The 19,970-nt window shown below is 54.6% G+C and overlaps 9 protein-coding genes across 9 annotated transcripts; 3 read left to right on the forward strand and 6 right to left on the reverse strand.

The window, feature by feature from the left end:
• Positions 1-115: 115 nt before the first annotated feature.
• LDX57_003366 (DUF803 domain membrane protein) lies at positions 116-2,318 on the reverse strand (the record flags this gene model as incomplete). Its single annotated transcript, XM_046085012.1, has 2 exons — positions 116-1,525; positions 1,581-2,318. The coding sequence occupies 2 exons, from the start codon at positions 2,316-2,318 to the stop codon at positions 116-118; spliced, it is 2,148 nt and encodes a 715-aa protein (XP_045940975.1).
• A 966-nt stretch (positions 2,319-3,284) lies between these two features.
• LDX57_003367 (putative Patatin-like serine hydrolase) lies at positions 3,285-5,236 on the reverse strand (the record flags this gene model as incomplete). Its single annotated transcript, XM_046085013.1, has 3 exons — positions 3,285-4,464; positions 4,527-5,097; positions 5,170-5,236. The coding sequence occupies 3 exons, from the start codon at positions 5,234-5,236 to the stop codon at positions 3,285-3,287; spliced, it is 1,818 nt and encodes a 605-aa protein (XP_045940976.1).
• Positions 5,237-5,892: 656 nt separating this feature from the next.
• On the reverse strand, positions 5,893-6,699 carry LDX57_003368 (CinA family protein; the record flags this gene model as incomplete). Its single annotated transcript, XM_046085014.1, has 4 exons — positions 5,893-6,046; positions 6,114-6,304; positions 6,452-6,526; positions 6,604-6,699. 4 exons carry the CDS (start codon positions 6,697-6,699, stop codon positions 5,893-5,895), a joined length of 516 nt encoding a protein of 171 aa, XP_045940977.1.
• A 208-nt stretch (positions 6,700-6,907) lies between these two features.
• On the reverse strand, positions 6,908-8,214 carry LDX57_003369 (MOSC domain protein; the record flags this gene model as incomplete). The annotated part of the gene is made up of 3 exons (XM_046085015.1): positions 6,908-6,927; positions 6,988-8,131; positions 8,200-8,214. 3 exons carry the CDS (start codon positions 8,212-8,214, stop codon positions 6,908-6,910), a joined length of 1,179 nt encoding a protein of 392 aa, XP_045940978.1.
• Positions 8,215-8,995: 781 nt separating this feature from the next.
• LDX57_003370 (uncharacterized protein) lies at positions 8,996-9,600 on the forward strand (the record flags this gene model as incomplete). Its single annotated transcript, XM_046085016.1, has 3 exons — positions 8,996-9,227; positions 9,304-9,505; positions 9,561-9,600. The coding sequence occupies 3 exons, from the start codon at positions 8,996-8,998 to the stop codon at positions 9,598-9,600; spliced, it is 474 nt and encodes a 157-aa protein (XP_045940979.1).
• A 446-nt stretch (positions 9,601-10,046) lies between these two features.
• On the forward strand, positions 10,047-10,997 carry LDX57_003371 (uncharacterized protein; the record flags this gene model as incomplete). Its single annotated transcript, XM_046085017.1, has 3 exons — positions 10,047-10,518; positions 10,628-10,875; positions 10,908-10,997. 3 exons carry the CDS (start codon positions 10,047-10,049, stop codon positions 10,995-10,997), a joined length of 810 nt encoding a protein of 269 aa, XP_045940980.1.
• A 262-nt stretch (positions 10,998-11,259) lies between these two features.
• On the reverse strand, positions 11,260-13,096 carry CBS2 (serine hydroxymethyltransferase; the record flags this gene model as incomplete). The annotated part of the gene is made up of 5 exons (XM_046085018.1): positions 11,260-12,404; positions 12,464-12,601; positions 12,663-12,756; positions 12,813-12,869; positions 12,947-13,096. The coding sequence occupies 5 exons, from the start codon at positions 13,094-13,096 to the stop codon at positions 11,260-11,262; spliced, it is 1,584 nt and encodes a 527-aa protein (XP_045940981.1).
• Positions 13,097-14,865: 1,769 nt separating this feature from the next.
• Positions 14,866-15,525, forward strand: LDX57_003373 (putative GPI anchored protein; the record flags this gene model as incomplete). The annotated part of the gene is made up of 3 exons (XM_046085019.1): positions 14,866-15,021; positions 15,077-15,159; positions 15,219-15,525. 3 exons carry the CDS (start codon positions 14,866-14,868, stop codon positions 15,523-15,525), a joined length of 546 nt encoding a protein of 181 aa, XP_045940982.1.
• Positions 15,526-16,307: 782 nt separating this feature from the next.
• LDX57_003374 (putative acyl-CoA synthetase) lies at positions 16,308-18,570 on the reverse strand (the record flags this gene model as incomplete). The annotated part of the gene is made up of 4 exons (XM_046085020.1): positions 16,308-16,732; positions 16,796-17,668; positions 17,743-18,138; positions 18,189-18,570. 4 exons carry the CDS (start codon positions 18,568-18,570, stop codon positions 16,308-16,310), a joined length of 2,076 nt encoding a protein of 691 aa, XP_045940983.1.
• Between the last annotated feature and the right edge of the window lie 1,400 nt (positions 18,571-19,970).

The raw sequence follows: 19,970 nt of genomic DNA on the forward strand, positions 1-19,970 counted from the left end.
TGTACTATCATACATACATAAACTCATACATCTCATCAAACATTATCATTATCATATCGTTCATACTACATAGTCCCATCAAGGTCATAATCATCAAACACTCAAGAAGTCATATTTATAAGTACACATCCTCTCCCGTCTTCGAATGACGACGCCATCCATGGCCTCGTCCGTGACTCGGCCCGGAAGAAAAGGACCCCGATCCCAGACTGCCGGTCGATCCGTGTCGATTGTGATCGCTGTAGAGTTCGACATTCGCGTACGGATCCTGCAGCGGTTCCTCGTCGGGCAACGGGGGTAGGGGGTTCCGTCGTGTCCGGGACGTGGCTGCTGACGGCGGGGGAGGGGGTTGGTAATGATGATGATGAGGAGGAAAATGGGGATCAGAAGCTCCGATCGCTTGGTAGTACCCCGGAGGACCAGGACTCGGCCCCTGATGGCTGATAGCGGGGCCGGGCTCGAATCCCCGGTCGCTGTCAATGGAACCCCCTCGTGCGAGTGGCTCGTCGGCTACGTCCTCTTCCTGGCGGGAATCCCCCTTGACTAGTCCGAGTCGCTCTTCTTCCGTCGCTTGAGACTCGCTGCGGTAGTGGTGACTGTGCTGACTGTGTCGTAGGATGCCGCGCGTTGGCTTGGGAGACGGGGCTTCGGGAGTCGCCGTCTTGTTGCGGTGGAACATGTTGAACGAGAACTGTCGTCTTGCCGGGCTGTGATCGATTGCGTCTCCGTCGGCAAACGACACCGCCGATCGAGGCGTCTCGGTGCGCTGGTGGCCGCGATAGCTCGTGTCCGGATGGTGACGCGCCCCGGACATGGACGACAGCGACACCGGGTCCATACCCGGCTCGTGCTCCTCCGGGATAGGCTGCCAGGTGGAGGACCGGCTGGTACGCCGCGGGCGCATCTCGTCCAGGAACGAATGGCCACTCTGCTGCGTCGTGGGGCGAGTTTCGTCTTCGTAATCGGGGAACTTGGACATGCCCAACGGGGGTAGGGGAGGGATTGGCGGCAGCGGATTCTTCTTGATCGAGGCCGTGCGAGTTCGCGTCATCGTCGGACCCTCGCCGAGAACGGTCTTGCGCCGGCGCAAGCCATCCCACTCGATGATCTCGTTATCTCCCGGTTGATGTTGTTGATCTTCCTGACGCTCTCGGTAATACCGGCGCGCCTCCTCAGCTTCCATCGTGCGACGCGGCGTCGACAATCGTCGGATGATAGCGGCAGCCCCGCGAATGGAATCGGCCTTGGGCTCGTACTCTGGTTCTTCCTGTGTGGCCACCTCGCGCACCTGATCCAGGTCGCCCTTGAAGACGGCGGCGTCGGGAACGTCCTTGGCCGACTTCGACAGCTGCAACAGCACCACTCCCGCACAAATCTGAAGGAATCCCATGACAACGGTGGCGATCTGCATGCCCGTTCCTTTGAAACCCTGGAAGAGAACGGCGGATGTGATGATAGTGGCACTTGTGAACATGACGTAGTAGGTGGGGGTGACGAGGGCGGCATTAAAGATGTTCAACGCTTTCTGTAACGCCGTTAGCTATCAAAAACATCAAAGCGAATGGGTCAAGGAAAGGTACATTTAGATAGATGATCTCCGTCAGTAGCGTCGTCACCACAAACACCAACAACACATATAGAAACCACTCCTTAAACTGCGACTCGCCGTTGATCTGCGCCAGAATGGCCGAACCCAGTCCCTGCGTGGCCACCACACTCAACCCACCGATCGTGCTGCAGATGCTGATATAGACGAACATGCTCTTCTTGCCGTATCGCGGCCCCGCCCACACGGCGGTGATGATACTCCCCACAACGATGACTCCGGCATAAGTCAGAAAGCCCGGCGTGATGACATAGGCCTTCATATCCTGAATGTTGTTCACAGACGACTGCTCGGGCGCATTCATGGCGATGACCACAGAACCTAAGATGCAGGTGAAGCAGCCGACCTTGCCGACGAAACTGAGGCGCTCCTTCAGAAAGATGGCGGACAGGATGGTGGTGATGACGACGGAGAGCGCGCCCAACGGCGTCACCAGGATCGCATCCACGAAGGCATAAGCCACGAAGTTGCAGATCTCGCCCACGATCATCAGGGTCATGCCCGTCCACCACCAGAAATTGCGCAGGTAGCCGTACCCCTCGCCGGCCTCTTCATTGTACTTGAGGTTGGCCTTCAGCAGACCGATCTTCTTCAACACGAACGAGACACCGATGAAGACACCCGATGCGACGGCGAGCGAAACACCGATGGCCTTGTAGGACGAGGGTCGACCGCTCGATTCGGCGCGCGCCTCGAGGACGGAAAAATCCATGGAACCCGGAGAGGTGGGGGAGGGGAAGGAGGGAACCAGGAGGTATACAACACTGCCAGCAGTGTCTGGGCGGTCGGGATTCGGTGAGACGAGCTGTCGCGTGTAACGGTCGCTATATACTCGGTTTTCGGTTTAGATAGATTTATTTCGAATACTCCGTACAAGAATGTGTTCCTCAAGGTTCAAGAGGACACCGAACACTTAATAAGATAAGAAAGAAAAGAAAAAAAGAGTCGAGATATAAATAGGTAAGACGGCGCTAGTCCATTAGATCGGCGGACGCAACGCAGCGTCACGGCGGCAATTCGACAAAGGGGACAGCGGATAGGAGAAGAAAGGGAGAGCGATAGGCGCCTCGTGGCAGGCGTCAAATCAGGGGAAGTGAAGAGAAGTGAAGAAGTATGCAAGGGGGAGAAGAAAGAAGGAAAAGGAAAAGGGAGGGAAGACAAAGAAAGGGCCGATCAGGGAAAAAGCACGAGGTTGGGCGGGGCGGGAGAGCCACTCACGGGACGGAGATTAATTAATTCAAGTCAGTCAGGATGACGCCTCTGGGGGCGTGTTCAGGGGTTTGTTGGGAATTTAAATTGGAGTACGGAGTGGATTATTTAAATAGTTGAGGATTGTTCAGAAGGGAAGCTGTCGAGTCTTTGTTTAACATCAACGGAAGTAGAGAGTAACATGGCTACAGATCGTATAGAATCGAGATAAAGTCTGGTTTAAACTTAGCTTGACTCAGTCTAGACCGCGCCAAGACCTTCAGACTGCACAACTGGCTGACTCATCATTCATGCATTCATATTGATATTACTATAAAAACTCATCCGGGTATCCATAGGTGTCCCAAGGCCTCAGTCGTAACAAATAGACAAGAAAAAAAGACTGGGGAACAAAAAGGAAATTCATCAACATCCGATGCATCCATCATACAGAAACAGCAACCCCTGATAACCCTGAAAGGATCATACTTCACCGCACGTGGTAACTGGGCTTTCGCTGCTTGTTCACCACCGGAGGCGGTTCATCCACGGGATACGGCGGTCGCACTTTGCCATTTCGCCCGGGACTGGCGACCGACAACGGCATGGGCATCGGGACCTCGCCCAGCTCGCTCGGGTGGTCGGGCGGATAAGGGATTGGGGTCTTGGGAGGCACGGGCGGCGCCCCGTGTTCGAACATGTGGTCCATACTCCGTCGCGGGGATCCGTGCTGTTGCGATCCGGGTCGACTGACGTCGCTGGGACAGAAACTGCCGAGATCGCTGCCCGACCCTCGCGCCGGCGACGGCATGACCGTGTCCTGCGGCGTGGGATGCACAGGGAGTCGGTCGTCGACGGACCCCGCGTTGGAAGGGGGATGCAGGACGAAGTCGCCCGGCAATTCGGCGGGTAGTTCAACGACGAAATGCGGCGGCGGCGGCACTGACAGTCGAGGACTCTGAATATACATGGAGCCGTCATCCTGGAAGTTGGGCATGTCCGAGTTACCAGCCGCCTGGTGGGCTGCCAGCCGCTGGTTCATGCGCTCGATTTTGGCGAACTTCACACCGGCATCGAGAATCTGCTTCTTCACCTCCGGTCGTGTGAGGTACCGACGGGTATTGGTGCTGATGTCGACCAGCCGGTTCCATTCGTTCATGCCGAATTCACCCACCCCCACCTCAACGTTCAACCGGTAGTAATTGTCCTTGCTCACGTTGCGCTTGGCCAGATGGTCGCGCAGCATGTCCTTGTGGATATCTTCGCAGCCCTCGATCTTGGCGATCAGTCGTCGTCGCGCCTCGGCGAACGTGCCCAGCGCGTCGCCGAAGAAGTCCTCCCACCACTCGTGCTGTCGGTTGTTGGTGCCCGACGGGCGTCGACCCGTGCCGATGCTGATGAACGCGCCCACTTCCCGTCCGGGCCACTCGTTGACGGCGGCCTCGTCTAGAACCTGCGGCGACGGATTGTACGTGCCGGCCCCTTCGTCGATGAACACGTGCTGGCCGATCTGGATGGGCTTGAAGGCGAGTCCGGTCGCCGACGTGGCCCGACCGGCTTGCCATATCGTACAGTTGAATTCAGGCGGCGGTTCCTTGCGGGAGTCGTAGGATCTGAGGAGCACGGAATTTCCATGCCGCGTGGTACCTTTATACAATGCAGTGACGGCACTACGCCATTAGCTAAGTCCACTGATAGATATATTGAGAACAAGGGAGAGCCGAAAACTTACGTCTTGGTCCGGTATTCCCGGTTATCATACAACAGCGCGTCCGGATTGCCCCACCGAAGACCGTTGATGTATGCGGAGCCCCGCTGACTCGGGTTCGAAGAATGTGACGTGCTGGTGCTGAAGCTGGCGCGACTGCCGGAGCGCTGCGGAAGGGAGTTCGGACTGAAAGGCGCGCTGGCCATGGAGTTGCGAGCGCCGCCGGGGGACGCATCGTTTCCCTCCGCTTCGTAGACGGTATGTTCTCGGACACACTCGCGGATAGCCTCTTCCAGCTTGGAGGCCTTGAATAACGTCGACCGGTACGGAATGCCGGCGATGGTCTTGTCGGTCTCGAAGACTCGACGGGTCATGCGCACGTAGACTTCCTTGCAGGTCTCGAGGTCGAGGCGCAGGCGCCCCAGCATGAGAGCAATTAACCCACCGGTGCCGGTGCCAGCAATGAGGTCGAAATGGTCGCAGGGTTTGGGGATCTGATCGCGCCGCGGGGCTTTGCCTTCGCATTCGACGTAGATGCGATACATCAACTCCTGCAGGATGATAAGCATCGAGTAACCTCGGACGCCACCGCCATCTGATTTGTTAGCCCGACGACTCGATAGGAATGGGAATATATACCCGATCAACGAAATCCGTCTGTACTTACCTAGCGATAGAATCCGAAGCGGCGGACCTTTGGTGGTGTCCTTGCGGCGCAAGTTTACCGCGTCCATTTTGTCGATCCCTTTAGATGGGCGGGACGAGTTCCCTGGCGGGGTGGAAGGAAGGGAATTTGGGGGCCTGATCGGAGTCGGCGGCAAGATTATAGGCGTTGGCAATGTCTTGGGTGTCAGGTGGGAGTACTCCGTAGAGGCCGGTGATCGGGTTCCGGATAGAGGGGGTGTTTCCGTGGTACTAAAATTTTCAAAATCTGGGAGAGAGAAGTTCGACGGAAATCAATTCACTCCAGCAGGTCAGGAGGAAAGGGAAAAGAGAAAGGAAAAAGAAAGGGACCGAAGACACGAAGAAAGATCTTTCAGCTCCTGACGAACGGGCGGCGGCCAGTCACAGTCGGGCAAGTGAAACCTTTCAGTCTGTCTTGCTGACTTAATAAGGCTGAAGTCATCCCGTTCTGTGGCGGTGTCACCTGCGTCATTGGGGCTGTGCTGTGGATTGTCTTGTTTACTTTGATTATCTTATTTATTACTCCGTGGAATTCCCTGGACTGAGTTGTGGAACTGGAAAGTCTGCTCGGCTCGTCCGTTCCGACCATGTCCACGATGTACACAGTGTACATTGATTCAACAATGAGACAATGAAAGTCCTCCCATCCAAACAATGCCAACCTGTGGATCCATTCAGGAACCATTGACCGGTCATGTCTTACAAGTTACAACGCTGCTTTTCCCTGAATCACATCCCGCAGCAGTTTCAGCGCCTCCACGGCAAACCCGACCATATTGGCCTGTCGGTCCTTGCTCCCCGTATCTGCCTCTCGGGTATACGTTCCGCGTGCCGTGGATACCGCGACCGCTACATAGCCTCTAGATTCACCTCGTTATCCTCTGAACCCCAACCCGAAACAGGAGCAGAAGAAGAAGTCAGACTTACGGTGTGCGATTCTTCGTCGTCCCGCCCGTCGGCCCGGCCGTACCACTTTCACTGATCGCGTAAGTCGCATCGAGAGTCTGACGAACGTGGTCCGCCAATCCCGCCACAATGTCCGGTGTAGGGCCGCTGTAGTTCTTCAAATGGTCCGGCGTCCAACCCGCAAAGGCGATACGAGAATCTAAGGTGTAGACCTGTTCGATTTTGGCGGAGAGTTAGGTTAGAGCTCATTCGGCGTCTTCGGTTCATTTCTGGTTCATTCGTTTTTGCTTTTGCGGCTGATAAAGCTAACCCCGCGCTCCCCCTCGGAACTATGACCATTTTATGAGGCTCTCACTTACCGTTAATCCACCCTTGTAAATAGAAGATGCTCCGGGCGTCGAGAGTAAACAGGCTGAGATGAGTCCGCCGGCCGCCTGAGACGTTGTAAGCCATTCCCCGCCGGGTAGGAAGTACGGAGTAGATCCGTCTATCAATAGTTCGGAGAGCTTACGGTCTCCGCCACGGAAACGGTTTCCTTGCGTGATACGAGGAGGTCAAAGACCTCCTGGATAAGAGGCTGAAGGCTAGCGGGAGGGAATTCGCTCATGGTGATGTATTTATTTGCTGTGAACCGGGAAGATCGTAGTAGAGGTTGGAAGAGGAGGAGTCAATTGAGGGGAAGAGCTGATAAGGAACACTGGTCTTGGCATCGTCACCTGTCCATCGCTAGGATAGGTAGTATGGTATTGTATAGTATCACTACGTTTAAATCCAGAAAGCCTGTACTTTTAAGTAGTCTACTTTGCCGTCTCACCTTAACCAAGACCCGGCCAATCTAATGCAGGAAGTTAGCAACTACTTGGAACAGACTCGAGCAGACTCTGGAGTAACTCACCGTATACTGTTCGTTCATCGGCTGTCTTCGCCACAGCCACTTCGTCTCCCACACGAATCAACACGTTGTCCGATCCCGGATCCAAGAACGAATATCGCCCAAACACAGGACTATACTTGGCCCCCTTGTCGACCCGTCGATCCTTCATCAGTTTCTTTAGCACGCTGCCCGACTCCCCGGTACCCATTTTGCCCGTAGTATAGTCCACATTCAGGCTCTGGCAGCGCACGCAGTTCGCCGTGAGGAGCAGCCGGGCGCCCTCGCCCACCGTTAGCTCGGCCCAGAAGTCCTCCTCGAAAGCCGTCGCGGCGCCCGCTACGACAATGTTCGGTCGGAATTTGGTCACGTCCATCTCTTCGTCGCCAGCCAGACGCGCCGACACGTTGTCCACCGACGTCTCCGACACCACCAGGTACGGCGCCGAGTCGGCAAACGTGATCTTCTCCTCCTTTTTGTCCCACCACGACCAGCCGCGACCGAGGGCGAGCGAGAGAATTACGGCGACCGCTGTGGCGACGACACTGGGAAGCAGGGAGGCCCCCGTTTTCTCGCGCGCCATGGGCACCCCGACAGCGTTTAGAAGCAGCGTCAGCGAGGCCAGGATCGCCAGCGACCGCGTAGAAACCAGCGACGTCGTAGACTGACGTTGGTGGCCGTGAATCGGGCTCTTCGCCGGCGCGAAGCTACCCAGAACCGGCCGCCAGTTGGGTCCCAGGTACGCCAGGACGACGCGGTATCCGAAGCACTCGCCAAACCAGTCATTATACTTGCTGCCCATGTTGTACCCCTTCGTCGGGCTCTGATGCATGATGACGCCCAACTCCTCCTTTCCTCGCACGTCGGGCTGTAGAGGAATCTCGAGGGTCTTGACGCGCGGGTCGGCGGTATCGTCGACGCCCGGAGGCCGGTAGGTCACTCGGATCTTGCCGTCGTTTTGCCCTTCCGTGGGGAAGACAATGTCGGTCAGGAAAAGGGACATCTCGGGGAAGTGAGGTACGTGCATGTTCTGGAGGGTCTCGGTGCCGTCGTCGCTGGGTTTCACCTTGAGCAGCATGAACCGGCGGTCATACTGAAATCCGGTGCTGGTGACCGCCGCCTCAGGGAGGGCGACGCCCCGTAAGGATTTGATGGGGTAGGTGTAGAGCTGTAAGCAGTCAACAAAAAGATGATCGAGACCGAATGATAACGGATAAGGCTTAGTGTAGTATGTACCTGTGTGACTTTCATGATGAGCTGTTGTACGGAGTATTGACCGCCGCGTTGGAGCCGGTGCTGACTGCTGATAGAAAGGCTTTAATCAGGCTGACGAGCGAGACTCTCTCGACGAAATCTTCGCTTCAAGTATTTTCCGACGAAGGATGGGATGATGTCCAAGCTCAGAGATAGCTACTTGCTAAGCAATGTGATTTAGAAAAGAGAGAGGAAGGAGATGGACTTGGCCCCTTGATCCATGCAAGTCCGGGGAAAGCGGAGACGATAAGCCGGTCCGCTTATCGGAATCAGTCAATAAAACCTGACTCTAGCATGTCAAATCAAGAATTCAACCACAACAAAAGTTAGAAATGCACCGAAGATCAAGAACACCTACTCCAGTAGCTACTAAAGTAGCTTTGATAAAACCACCGTCAAGCACGGTCCAGCAACTTCTAATCTGATAATCTGACTGGCCAGACAATACAAATCCAATCTCTCTCCGCCCCACCGCGTGTCAGTCTCTTTAGTTTCGGGGCTGTGCTGAGGATCGTCACCTCATCCCGGCAGTTCACCCCTTTAGCAAACGTGCTGGTCGTTGTCTATGCGATTGTCAATTCTCGAACTGCGCTGGGAATTCACTCGTTGATACTGTCACCTCTCCGCGCGTTGCAGGCTGGAATCTCGGGATTAATCAAACCTCCTTACATTTGGTCTAGTCTGGTCTGATCCACAAGAGCCGGCTGGTTGGAAACACGAAAAAGAAAACGTAACGGGGTCACACAGCAGCATTGACAGGCCAAAATCAAATTTCAACATGAGTCAAAATCAAGGCATGGGTCCGTATCGCTTTGACCTACCCGACGACGGCCTGGCGATCTACCGCGAGGGTCAAGTGCTCGAGCAATATCTCGCCTGCGACGAGTACTGGTGGTGGCAGAAGCTAAGGGTCGGTAACAAGACCTTCAAGTTCCCTGCGTATGCCCACACCACGGAGGAACAGAAGGTGAAGGTGTGGAAGTCATTTCGGGATCTGGCGAGAGTTGAACGTAAGCTATCACCGGTCCAATTGTCTAATGACATCTGACTTAGTCCGACTCATCTGATCTGACATGTGTGATTCAGGACCCATGGAAGGCGCCGTCAACCTGGAGAGGCCCAAATTCGGCGAGTTCCAATTGACCTGGTTGTCAGTTTCTGAACTCCGACAGGCGAAGAGGATCCTGGAGGCTGAGGGCGCCGGGGACTATGATATCTACATCCAGGCCATTGGAAATGCCCTCAAGCGCGAGGGCAAATCCGACGAGAAGGCCAAGGGGTCGTCCTGGTATGTACACGTTGTACGTGGACCGGCCTATATAGTCGCTAATGTGTTGGTTTAGTTTCCCTACTGGCCTGTTCTGCTGTGAATGCTGTTGGTGAGAGAGGCTGTTTGTCAATCGAAAACTGTGCATATACCCATTTGACTTCATTTTGTATTTCATTAGCACTTTCTAGGATTGTGTGCTTCGTCGTTGTCGTTGTGAGATAGAAAAAGTTTCTACCAACTACCCCTGTCCCCGTTCTTATAAAAAGGATAAAAGTGCCAGAGACAGACAGTCCTCGGTATAAAACTCAAATCTGATCAGCAGACCCACCAGTCCACTCTGTTCTACTCCATAACTGTTCACTCCGTGGATGACTGAGAATCGGGCGTTCGGCGCTCATCTCGAGGCCGAGCTGACTATGGTTACGTCATTACCAGAACTACTTATCTATGTAACCTTTGTTATATAACCATGTCATGATCCCCTCCACTAAACCCCTTAAATCCAATTCCATCTCAGGAACCAGAATCGAAAGAAACCGAAGAGGCGAAAAAAAAGAAAATGGCATCCCCCATCCCCAAAACCATCGCCATCATCGCCGGCGCGGGTCCAGGCACAGGAGCCGCCATCGCGCGCCGCTTCGCCCAAACCTACCCCGTCGTGCTGCTCGCCCGATCCCAAACCTCGCTGGACCCGTTGGTCCGCGAGATCGACCAGACCAAAGGCAAGGGCTCTGCGCTGGGCATCCCGACCGACGTGACGGACCCGCAGAGCGTGGAGTCCACCATGACTGCGATCAAAACGCATTACGGCGCGGATCTGAACATCGCTGCGGCCGTGTTCAATGTCGCGAGCAAGTTCGTGAGGAAGCCGTTTCTGGAGTCTGAGGGTGAGGAATTTCTAGGGAGTCTGGAGGGTACGGCGCGCGGGGCGTTTCAGTTTGCGAGAGCTGTGTTGCCGCTTATGCGTGAGAGTCAGGATGGCAAGGGACAGGGTCAGGGTCAAGAGTATCCGTCGACGTTGATCTTTACTGGTAGGCTCATTTCTCCTCTGCATGGTTGACTCGGTGTTTGTGTCAGGTTTCCAAGTTATATGCAACTCGCATGTCATGGCTGCATCAAGATGCTAACAAATGAACACAGGAGCAACGGCGTCCTTGAAAGGCGGATCCGGACTCGGTTCCTTCGCCATGAGCAAGTTCGCCGTGCGTGCCATGGCGCAGTCCCTGGCGCGCGAGTTCGGCCCAAAGGGCATCCATGTCGCGCACGCCGTGATCGACGGCATCATCGACATCGAGAAAACCAAGGGCTTCATGGATGACCGGCCCGATGCGAAAATTGACCCCAACTGGGTGGGTGATGTCGAGCTGCTGTTGCTGCTTCATGACAAGGTAGAGAGAATAGGTCGCTGACAGTTGTATAGATTGCGGAAGCATACTGGTTCTTGCATACGCAGCCTAAGTCGGCGTTCACGCAAGAACTGGATCTGAGGCCGCACGCGGAGACTTGGTGATGTGCTTTCCTTGCGAGTTGATCGGTTTGGTGCTTTATCTACCGTGAAGAGAATATAATTTGAATACCCTCGATAAGGTCAATCCCGTAAAGTCAATCATTGAGTCTAGTAGATGTGTTGAACACTTGTACATCCATGTGTATATCAAATCAATAAAACAATTCATTCAACGCAAAAAATGCTTGCAAAAGCAAAATTCATCAAAAACAGAAAAACACCTGAAGCCGGTCGTAAATGAAACAATTACAAATACCAAGTCGTTTTACTCCTCCTGGGCCCACGGAAGGCTAAAGGTTCCGACCCAGTCTTCGACCTCCTGTCTGAGGAGGACAATTTCCGGGATCTCTTCGCCTTCCTTGACATAATCCAGGAATGCCTTGACGGTGTTAGGGTTCTTGACGCCCTTGGATGAGGCGCTTTCCTTGGCGGCCTTGTCCAGCTTCTGGGTGATAATCACGGCACGATCCACGATGTCGGCCACGCGGCGGAAGTCCTCCGGCTGGAAGCCCCGCGTGGTCATGGCCGGAGTACCGAGACGCAGACCGCCGGGCTTGAGGGCGGACTTGTCCCCGGGCACAGTGTTCTTGTTGCTGGCAACACCGCACAGCTCCAGCACACGCTCAACGCGGGCACCATCCACCCCGCGGTTCTTCAGGTCCACCAGAACCAAGTGGTTGTCGGTTCCGCCGGACACGATGTTGTAGCCCAAGCCACCGTTGTTCTGCGAGTTACCCAATCGGTCCGAAAGCGCCTGGGCGTTGGCCAGCACCGTTTCCTGGTAGGTCTTGAACTCGCCCGACTGCGCTTGCTTCAAGGCGACAGCCAGAGCGGTGATGGTGTGGTTGTGAGGGCCACCTTGGTGACCGGGGAAGACGGATGCATTGATGGGGTTCTCCAGATCGTACATCTCGGGGTTGCCCTTCTTGTCCGTTCGGCGGACACCCTTACGGTAGAAGATCATCGCACCGCGGGGACCTCTCAGGGACTTGTGAGTGGTGGTCGTGACAACATCCGAGTGCTGGAAGGGCGACGGCACGACGTCGGCAGCGACCAGACCAGAGATGTGAGCCATGTCACTCAGGAGGTAAGCACCGGCCGCGTCCGCGATCTCCCGCATGCGAGAGTAGTCGATCAGCCGGCTGTAGGCCGACGTGCCGGCGATGATGAGTTTCGGGCGGTACAGAAGAGCATTCTTGGCAAGAGCGTCGTAGTCGATCAGACCGGTAGTCTCGTCCAGACGGTAGGGGAACGTCTCGAAGTATTTCGAGATGAACGAGATCTTCTTGGTGGGGGTCTGGTAACCGTGCGATAGATGGCCACCATGAGGCAAGTCCAGACCCATGAGACGTTCGTGGGTATTCAGAAGAGCAGAGATGGCGTACAAGTTGGCAGGAGAGCCGGACAGAGCTAGCAAAGAGTCAGTCAATTGCTTCCCCGACAGCAAGAGGAACCAGCATATAGCTTACGCTGCACGTTCACACCCCACTCCTCGGGGTTCAACCGGAAAGTCTCCAGAGCACGCAGCTGGCATAGTCGCTCTGCCTCGTCAATGAATTCATTTCCTCCGTAGTATCTCGCTCCGGGATATCCCTCGGAATATTTGTCTATGTCCAGTCAGCCACAGATAATGCCAATTGCATTGCACGTGCGGCAGTGGGTACTCACTCTGCATCACACTGCCCAGCGCATCGAGGACGGCTTGCGAGGTGAAGTTCTCCGAAGGGATCAAGTTGATAAAGTGTTTCTGGCGTTTTTTCTCCTATGACATAATGAGCACAGTGGTTCATGGCGTCGAGCAGCAGCGGGCAAGTCAACCTTTTGCAGGATATTGTGGATGGTGGGGTCCTCCTCCTTCAGTGATGCGGAGAGCAACTAGAAAGTAGCAAACGACGTTAGCATCAATCGATACAGTCAAGGAACGACCAGGGAGTCAATCAATTGGCGCATACATGCTGCTGACCATCACGACTGGAGGACGAAACTCCGCGCGACTGCGGAATCGATCTGGATAGATGCGAGGAGAGCTGCGAGGTGATAGCTCTGGAGCTTCCGGCGAGCGGGAGCAAGCGCGAGGCTGGGCGGCCGCAACGACTGAGCATGATGTCGTCGGTCGCTTTCGTTTCTTGTCGGGGATGAGGTAGAAGAGAAGGCGAAGCACGAATAAATGAGCACGGCGGGGGAAAGAAAGAAATAAATGTGGGAACAGAAGGCACGTTAGCAGCTCTCCATGGAAGCCGATTAAAGAAGGACGTCCTATCTTCGGACAAGCAGCCGCTGATACGGCCGCCGCCGTTGCCCGCGGGAAGCAGAACGCGCTAGGCTGCTTCGGGACTAGCATCTCCGACGAGCGGGTGAAGGATGTTCCTCTCCGGCTCGCTTATTTCTTGCGGATCGTCAAATTCCGCGGGCCTTCGCTCGTTTCCTTTCTTTCTTCACACAACTAAATCCAAGATGAAGAAACGGCGACTAGCTGGTCAGCTCTCGTGGAGAGGACGGCCTCGGCTGGCTTCTCTCGGGCGCTGCTGATATGTCCCCGCCTTCCACCATCCATATTTGGGGCAATGAACGAATCGGATTGGATATGTTGTGTTTGGGTATTGCATGGCGTGATGAGCTTCTCGTCGAGGTTCTTCCTTCGCTTAGTTTTTAGCGCGTTGATAGAAATTTGATTGCTTTGACATGCTCCAACATCTTCCCACCATGTGTGTTTTGTCCCACGGTATAACCCGAATGGCGTCGTTTCAGACCCCAAGTTCGGTCAGACAGTCATATGAAGGGTAAGGCCTGTGCCTGTGCCAGACCGACAGCCATGAATCTAGTCCCTTACCTCCAGTCACACCGCTCCGATGCGTGCCTTGCAGAAGGGAATGAGGATCGGCTGGAGCACTCGGGCTCCGTGGACAGCGCAACTAAGTCAGAAGATGCGGACAGTACCGAGGGTGCGTTGTGTTGACCGTCGTCTACGTGTAGATGCTATAGAACTGTAAATGCAGGAACAGGTCAATCAGGCACCAGACGAGGCAGATTTATTGGACGAATCACATCCTCCATTCAGCTAATAATTCCGTCAATTATTTGCCCCAAAGTTGGCAGGCCTGAATAAGAAGTTGGCCCCAAACCGGGAAAGGATTATCAGGGCGAAAAATAAAAGAAGACCGAGCGAACGGGAAAAATGCAGGCAGATGAAACACGATCTGATTTTCAGACCCGAGCCCAATTCTAATTTCCGCCCTAAACAGCACCCATGAATGGGATCAGGAACGGGACCAATCTGCGAGGAAGCATGTGCATGGCACATACTCCGTAGTCATTCTGCAGGCGAGCATGATCCTGACCCCGATCGTGATCCAGGGAGTGCCACCCAAGAGGACACCGCTAAAGCTCCAGACCCGACGGAACGTGGACGATCATTACCCAAAGCCACGGAGCTACTGGAAGATAAAGGTGGAGAGGGAAAAGGGGTGCCTGGACGTGGCGATAGGAACCATCCGTAGCATTATCGTATTACCTACCATCATCCATCTCCAGGGGAGCAAATTGCGGGCGATACCACCACGCACCGTCCCGACACGGCACTAACCCTAACTGCAATAGTTCAGGTACCGGATTTGATTAATAGTGGATTTCTGAGGATTAGTGGCTATGGAGAATAAATATCTGCCTCCTTTTCCTCTCTCTTCTCTCTTTCCTTCTTCTCTCCAGTCAGTTTCATCTTGATCTTCATCCCCGGTCTTTACCGAGTACATTCTTTCTTTTATATCCTACAGTCACTCTTTTAACTGTTGCGATCGACTCCTCGATAGTTCTTCTATCCCGCCAGAAAACCACAGAAAATCCACTTTCACTCTACTCTATAACCTCAGCCACAATGCGTTTCTCTCTCGCTACTGCTGCCCTGGCCACCATGGCCGTCGGTGTCGTCGCCGCCGAAGAACCCGTGCAGACCGTCGTTGTCACCGAGACCGCGACCTTCTGCCCCAAGATCTCGACTCTGCCCGTCCCTGAGCAGACCACCGTCACTCAGGTATGTTTGATCTACGGAGTACTATTGGATTCGGGTAACTAACCATGCAATCCAGCCCGCCCCGGTGTCCGCCACCAACGTTCGCTACAGCACCACTCGCCCTCTGATCACCTCGACCGTCACCCGCTGCAGCAAGTGGTATGTTATATGATGAATTCCCTATCTATATGACATGTTATTTCTAACCGTCCAAACAGCGCCACCAAGACCCCCGTCCTCTCCGTCCCCAGCTCCGTCAACCCCGTCCCCGGCGTCCCCTCCAACGGCCCCAGCGGCGGCTCCGTCGTCATCCCCTCCAGCAGCGCCGCTCCCTCCGTCCCCGTGATCCCCAGCGGTCCCGCCCCCTCCGGCGTGGCTCCCTCGGGCGTGCCTTCGGGCGTCCTCCCCTCCGGCTCGGCCACCACCCCCGCCGCTCCCATCTTCACCGGTGGTGCCTCGCGCGCTGCCGCCGGTGCCGGTGCCGGTCTGGCCACCGTCTTCGGTCTGGTCGCCTACTTGCTGTAGATAGGATAGTTTCTGTCTATGGTTGATTTGATTTGGTGGTTTACGAGGGGTGTTCTTTATCTTCTTTTTCTTTCTTTCTTCTTGATATGATATCCGTTCAATTTATTGCTGGGACTTGGTTCTCTTGTCTTTCTGTCTTTCGAGCTCGCTCTATCGCCTCTCTCGCGACACTTATCGGGTCTAGGGGAGGTGTCAAACGTAACTGTTAGACATCCTACCTACCTGTCTATCTAGGTAGACCGATACGACATCCCGTCCGTCAATCCGTCGATGTATACGACAAACAGATGAGCTGAACCAGGTCCAACCCCCCGGTACTATATGATCTGATATCATATCATCCCTTTTTTTTTTTTGGTGATATGACCGATACCATACATATTTCTTTTTATTCACTTATTTACTTCTGGTCACGCCCTACGCTACCTGTGTTTGATCTATCCTGTTCATATTCTCTGGTTTACGTTATACATATATACTTTATATCTGGTTTGTTTTGGTTCTATTATGATTCGTTTACTATTAATCTGGTGTGTATACTTGTATACTCAGCTTTAGGTTTAGCTTTTTTTACCTGATGGTCTGATTAAATCACGGTTTTGATTTGTCTGTTCTATCTTCTGATGTGATTCGGTGTAGTCTAATTTTGTAGTGTAAATGAAATATACCTACATGTATAGCGGGTCAAAGGAGACCAGGTCTCGAGTTATCTCCGTCATCTATATCTCTCGTATCTATCTATCTAATCTCCGCTCAAAACGATTATATACCAGTCAGCCAGACTACAACTTCGCTGACTCTCGCTTCCTCTGTTCAAAATACTCCCGGACCCTCCGCCGCGCAATCTCCACCACCTCAGCGTCTTCAACCGTAGGAGGCACGCTGACCGGCGCGTTATAATCCCCGCTTGCCCCGTGCTCCACCAACTCCCGCAGCACGCGACGCAGCGTCTTCCCGCTGCGCGTCTTGGGAATCATGCCCCGGCCTTGGATCATGCCGCCGAGCGACGCGATGGCGCCGATCTGATCTCGCACGAGACTGTTGACTTCGCTGAAGAGCTCGCTCCGTGGCGTTGCGGGTAACGGGCCCCCGGATGCGCGCGGTTGGATGAAGGCGAATGGGAGGTGGCCCTTTAAGGCGTCTGGGATGCCTACGACGCTGGCTTCGCCGATTTCTGGGTGGGAGAGGATGGCTTGTTCGATTGCTCCTGCGTGGAGTGAGCATCTGGCATTAGAGAAAGGAGGGAACTGACAGGGCAAATAAAACTTACCTGTGCTGAACCGATGCGCCGCTACGTTGATGATATCATCTGATCGAGCCATCACATGCACGTAGCCATCTTCATCGATGACGCCCGCATCGCCCGTATCGATCCATCGCCCCTCGAACCGCTTCAAGTACCCGCGGTAGAACCTCTCCTCATCGTTGAATAGTCGCGTGAAGGCAGTAGGGGCCAACGGGATGGCGAGGACAATGTTGCCCATCGTGCCCCGGGGAACCTCGTGACCTTCGTCGTTGACGATCCGGACGTCGAACCCTGGCATTGGCAGTCCTGCCGACCCGGGTCGAATGGGCAACGGTGTTGGCTCGTCTCCTTCCTGCTGCGCCGTGCCTATTGCGCTCTTCAGCGCCACGCCGCAGATGGGCGACCCGGACTCGGATGACCACCAATTGTCCACCACCGTCGCACCCGGAGCAGCATGCTGGGTCAGGAGGTCTTGGTACGCGTGGATAATGCTGGGCTCGCTTCTCTCGCCTGCGAGGAAAAGAGCTCGGAAGTGTTTGAGCCCGCCGCGGCGGGCAACCTCTTTGAAGAGGTTATTGTCGGGATCGTCTTTCCAAATGGCGCGCATCGCCGTCGGCGCCGTAAATAGGACGTTGGCCTTATGCTCCTCGGCAACCCGCCAGAACGTCCCGGCGTCTGGCGTCCCGACAGGCTTCCCTTCAAACAGCACGGTTGTGGCCCCAACCAGGAGCGGGCCGTACAAAATGTACGAATGTCCGACGACCCAGCCAATATCGGAGGCGCAAAACATGACGTCGCCCGGGCCTTGGATGCCGAACAGCGATCTGATCGACAGATGCAGGCCCACCGCATGTCCACCAGCTTCCCGGACCACTCCTTTCGGCAGCCCGGTGGTTCCTAGAATGTTCCTGACGATCAGCCGTGCCGTGTCCAGGCCAGCTCAGCAATTGTATCATGAGTCGATAACATACCGCTGGTATAGATGATATACAGTGCATCCGCGCTGTTCACCGGAACCGGTCCAGCCTTGATACCGCGCATGCGTGCGCTTTTCACCAAACGCTGCCAATTCCGCTGCCCGCCCCGTTTATCGGGCTGATTCCACCGCAGCTGATCCCGCTGCCACACAATGACCTTTTCGGGCTTGAAACTGCTCGTCTCGATGGCGCCCTCGACGAGCGGTCGATAGGCAATGGGGCCCTTGGATCCTTCAATGCCGCACGAGGCCGTCATGATGGCGCGTGGTTTGGCCGCTTCAATGCGCTGCGCCAGCGATTTGGGCGCGAAGCCACCAAACACGGCGGCATGAATGGCTCCCAACCGGGTGATGGCCAGCGCGGCGATCAGCGCGGCAGGAATCATGGGCACTGCTCACGTTTTAATAACAAATGATTTATATCCCGGAGGAGATACCTACTGTAGATGATCACTACATCCCCCTTCCGCACCCCTTCCTCTCGCAACACCCCAGCCAGCACCTCGACTTCATCAAGCAACTGGCGATATGTATACTTCTCCTTGGCCCCCGTCACGGCCGAATCCCAGATAATGGCCACATTGTCCCCATTGCCGCTCTGCACATGCCGATCCACGCAGTTATAGGTCGTGGAGATCTCGCCGTCAGGGAACCAGGCCCAGTGGTCGTGACTGGCGCCGCTGGGGAGCGACTTGACCGTCCGGCGGAGAGCACGTGACGGCTTCCGATGCCAGTTAAGAGAGGCAGCCTGCTGGGACCAGAAGTCCTCGGGGTTCTCGAGCGAGGAACGATGTACTTCGTGTTGCGGGTGGGTTGGCATCATGTACAGGGGTGTGTAATCCCAAAAATAGAAACAGAAAGGGAAAGTTACAGGAGAACCGTCAAACTAAAAACGCAGGAGAAAAAGGGAAAAAGCGATCACTTGATGATTCCGGATGGGTAACAACTAACGAAGCAAGGTGGCTGGCTTGCCTCGAGAATTCCGCGGGAAGGCCTGGTCAGCTGAGCGTCGTCATGTACGCTGTTTCCGGGCTGGGATTGTCAGTTCCAATCTGATATCACACGGCACCGGGGAGGATGAGAGAGAAAGAGAGAGAGGGAGGGAGGGAGGGAGGGAGGGAGAGGAAGACTCGGACTGGTTCTGAATCGCCGAGCAGACAGTAGAGAGGAGTGAAAGCCCGAGGTTGGGGATACGACCGGAGCTTTCCCCGCACGACGCATGGGCCAGAAGGAAGTCCCTCTGCTGAGGATCCATGGATGGTTACCCTCGGAGGCGCTTTGCTGTAGCTCGACTCTCCCACGTCATCGAATCCTAAAAGTAGGCAAACGGGAACCACAAAAAAATATTCCATTCTATTTTTGCATCATATTCTATTTTGTATCCTCAGAGACAGAAATTTCGGGGTTCGATCTCTTTTATTCTTTTTGATTTTACTCACAAATGCATCAAAAACCAGAACTCAAAGCTCAGCCGTAGGGTATCATATCGCAATGCCTGCTAAACTGTCGACTGCCATCCTGCAGGCTTCATGGAAACCAGAATCGCCGTCCCATATTAGCCCTCCATTCTTGAATCTGCCTGCATCATCATCATAGCCATGTTCCGAATCCGTCCCGCCTCGATCAACGGCCGTCGTCTCCGCCGCCCGGGTGCAACCCTTCGTAATGTCTGGTCGTAAAAAGTAATGGAAGATAAAAGCCCCGGGTGCTCTGGCGCTAACTGCCCGGACGATTGAGAACGAGTCAAGAGAAACCGTCCGAGAAGGGGGGAAAGATATCGGATGAAAAAAAAGGAAAAAGAAAGAAAAACAACAGAAAAAAAAATACAGAGAAAATTCTATGGTCCCAGCCGATCCTGGGTCCCCAGCCCCATTAAGCATGAAAATTCTCCAATAGCCGAAACACCCTGCGATGGACTTGAGAGATCGCCTCCCACCTGTGACCAGAAATAAAGGGAAAGAAAAGAAAAACAAAAGACAATGCATCGAGCATATGGAATTACCCGCCGCTGCATTCCCAGCGAGTCGGAGGAGGGAAGTGGGGGAAAGGAAGGAAGCAGGAAATCGTCTGCCAATGAACACGAAAGCCAGGCGCTAGGTGCAGAACCGAACAACAGCCAAGATTTTGCGTGGCAGTCAATATAAACAGGAGAAATGTTTGATCATGGAGCAGGCTCGCATGAGCTCTCGTGGATGTAATGTCGCAGAGATTCGTTCAAAGAAG

This window comes from Aspergillus melleus (assembly GCF_016097325.1).
Source record: "Aspergillus melleus strain CBS 546.65 chromosome Unknown contig2, whole genome shotgun sequence".
In the NCBI taxonomy this organism is placed as follows: domain Eukaryota; kingdom Fungi; phylum Ascomycota; class Eurotiomycetes; order Eurotiales; family Aspergillaceae; genus Aspergillus; species Aspergillus melleus.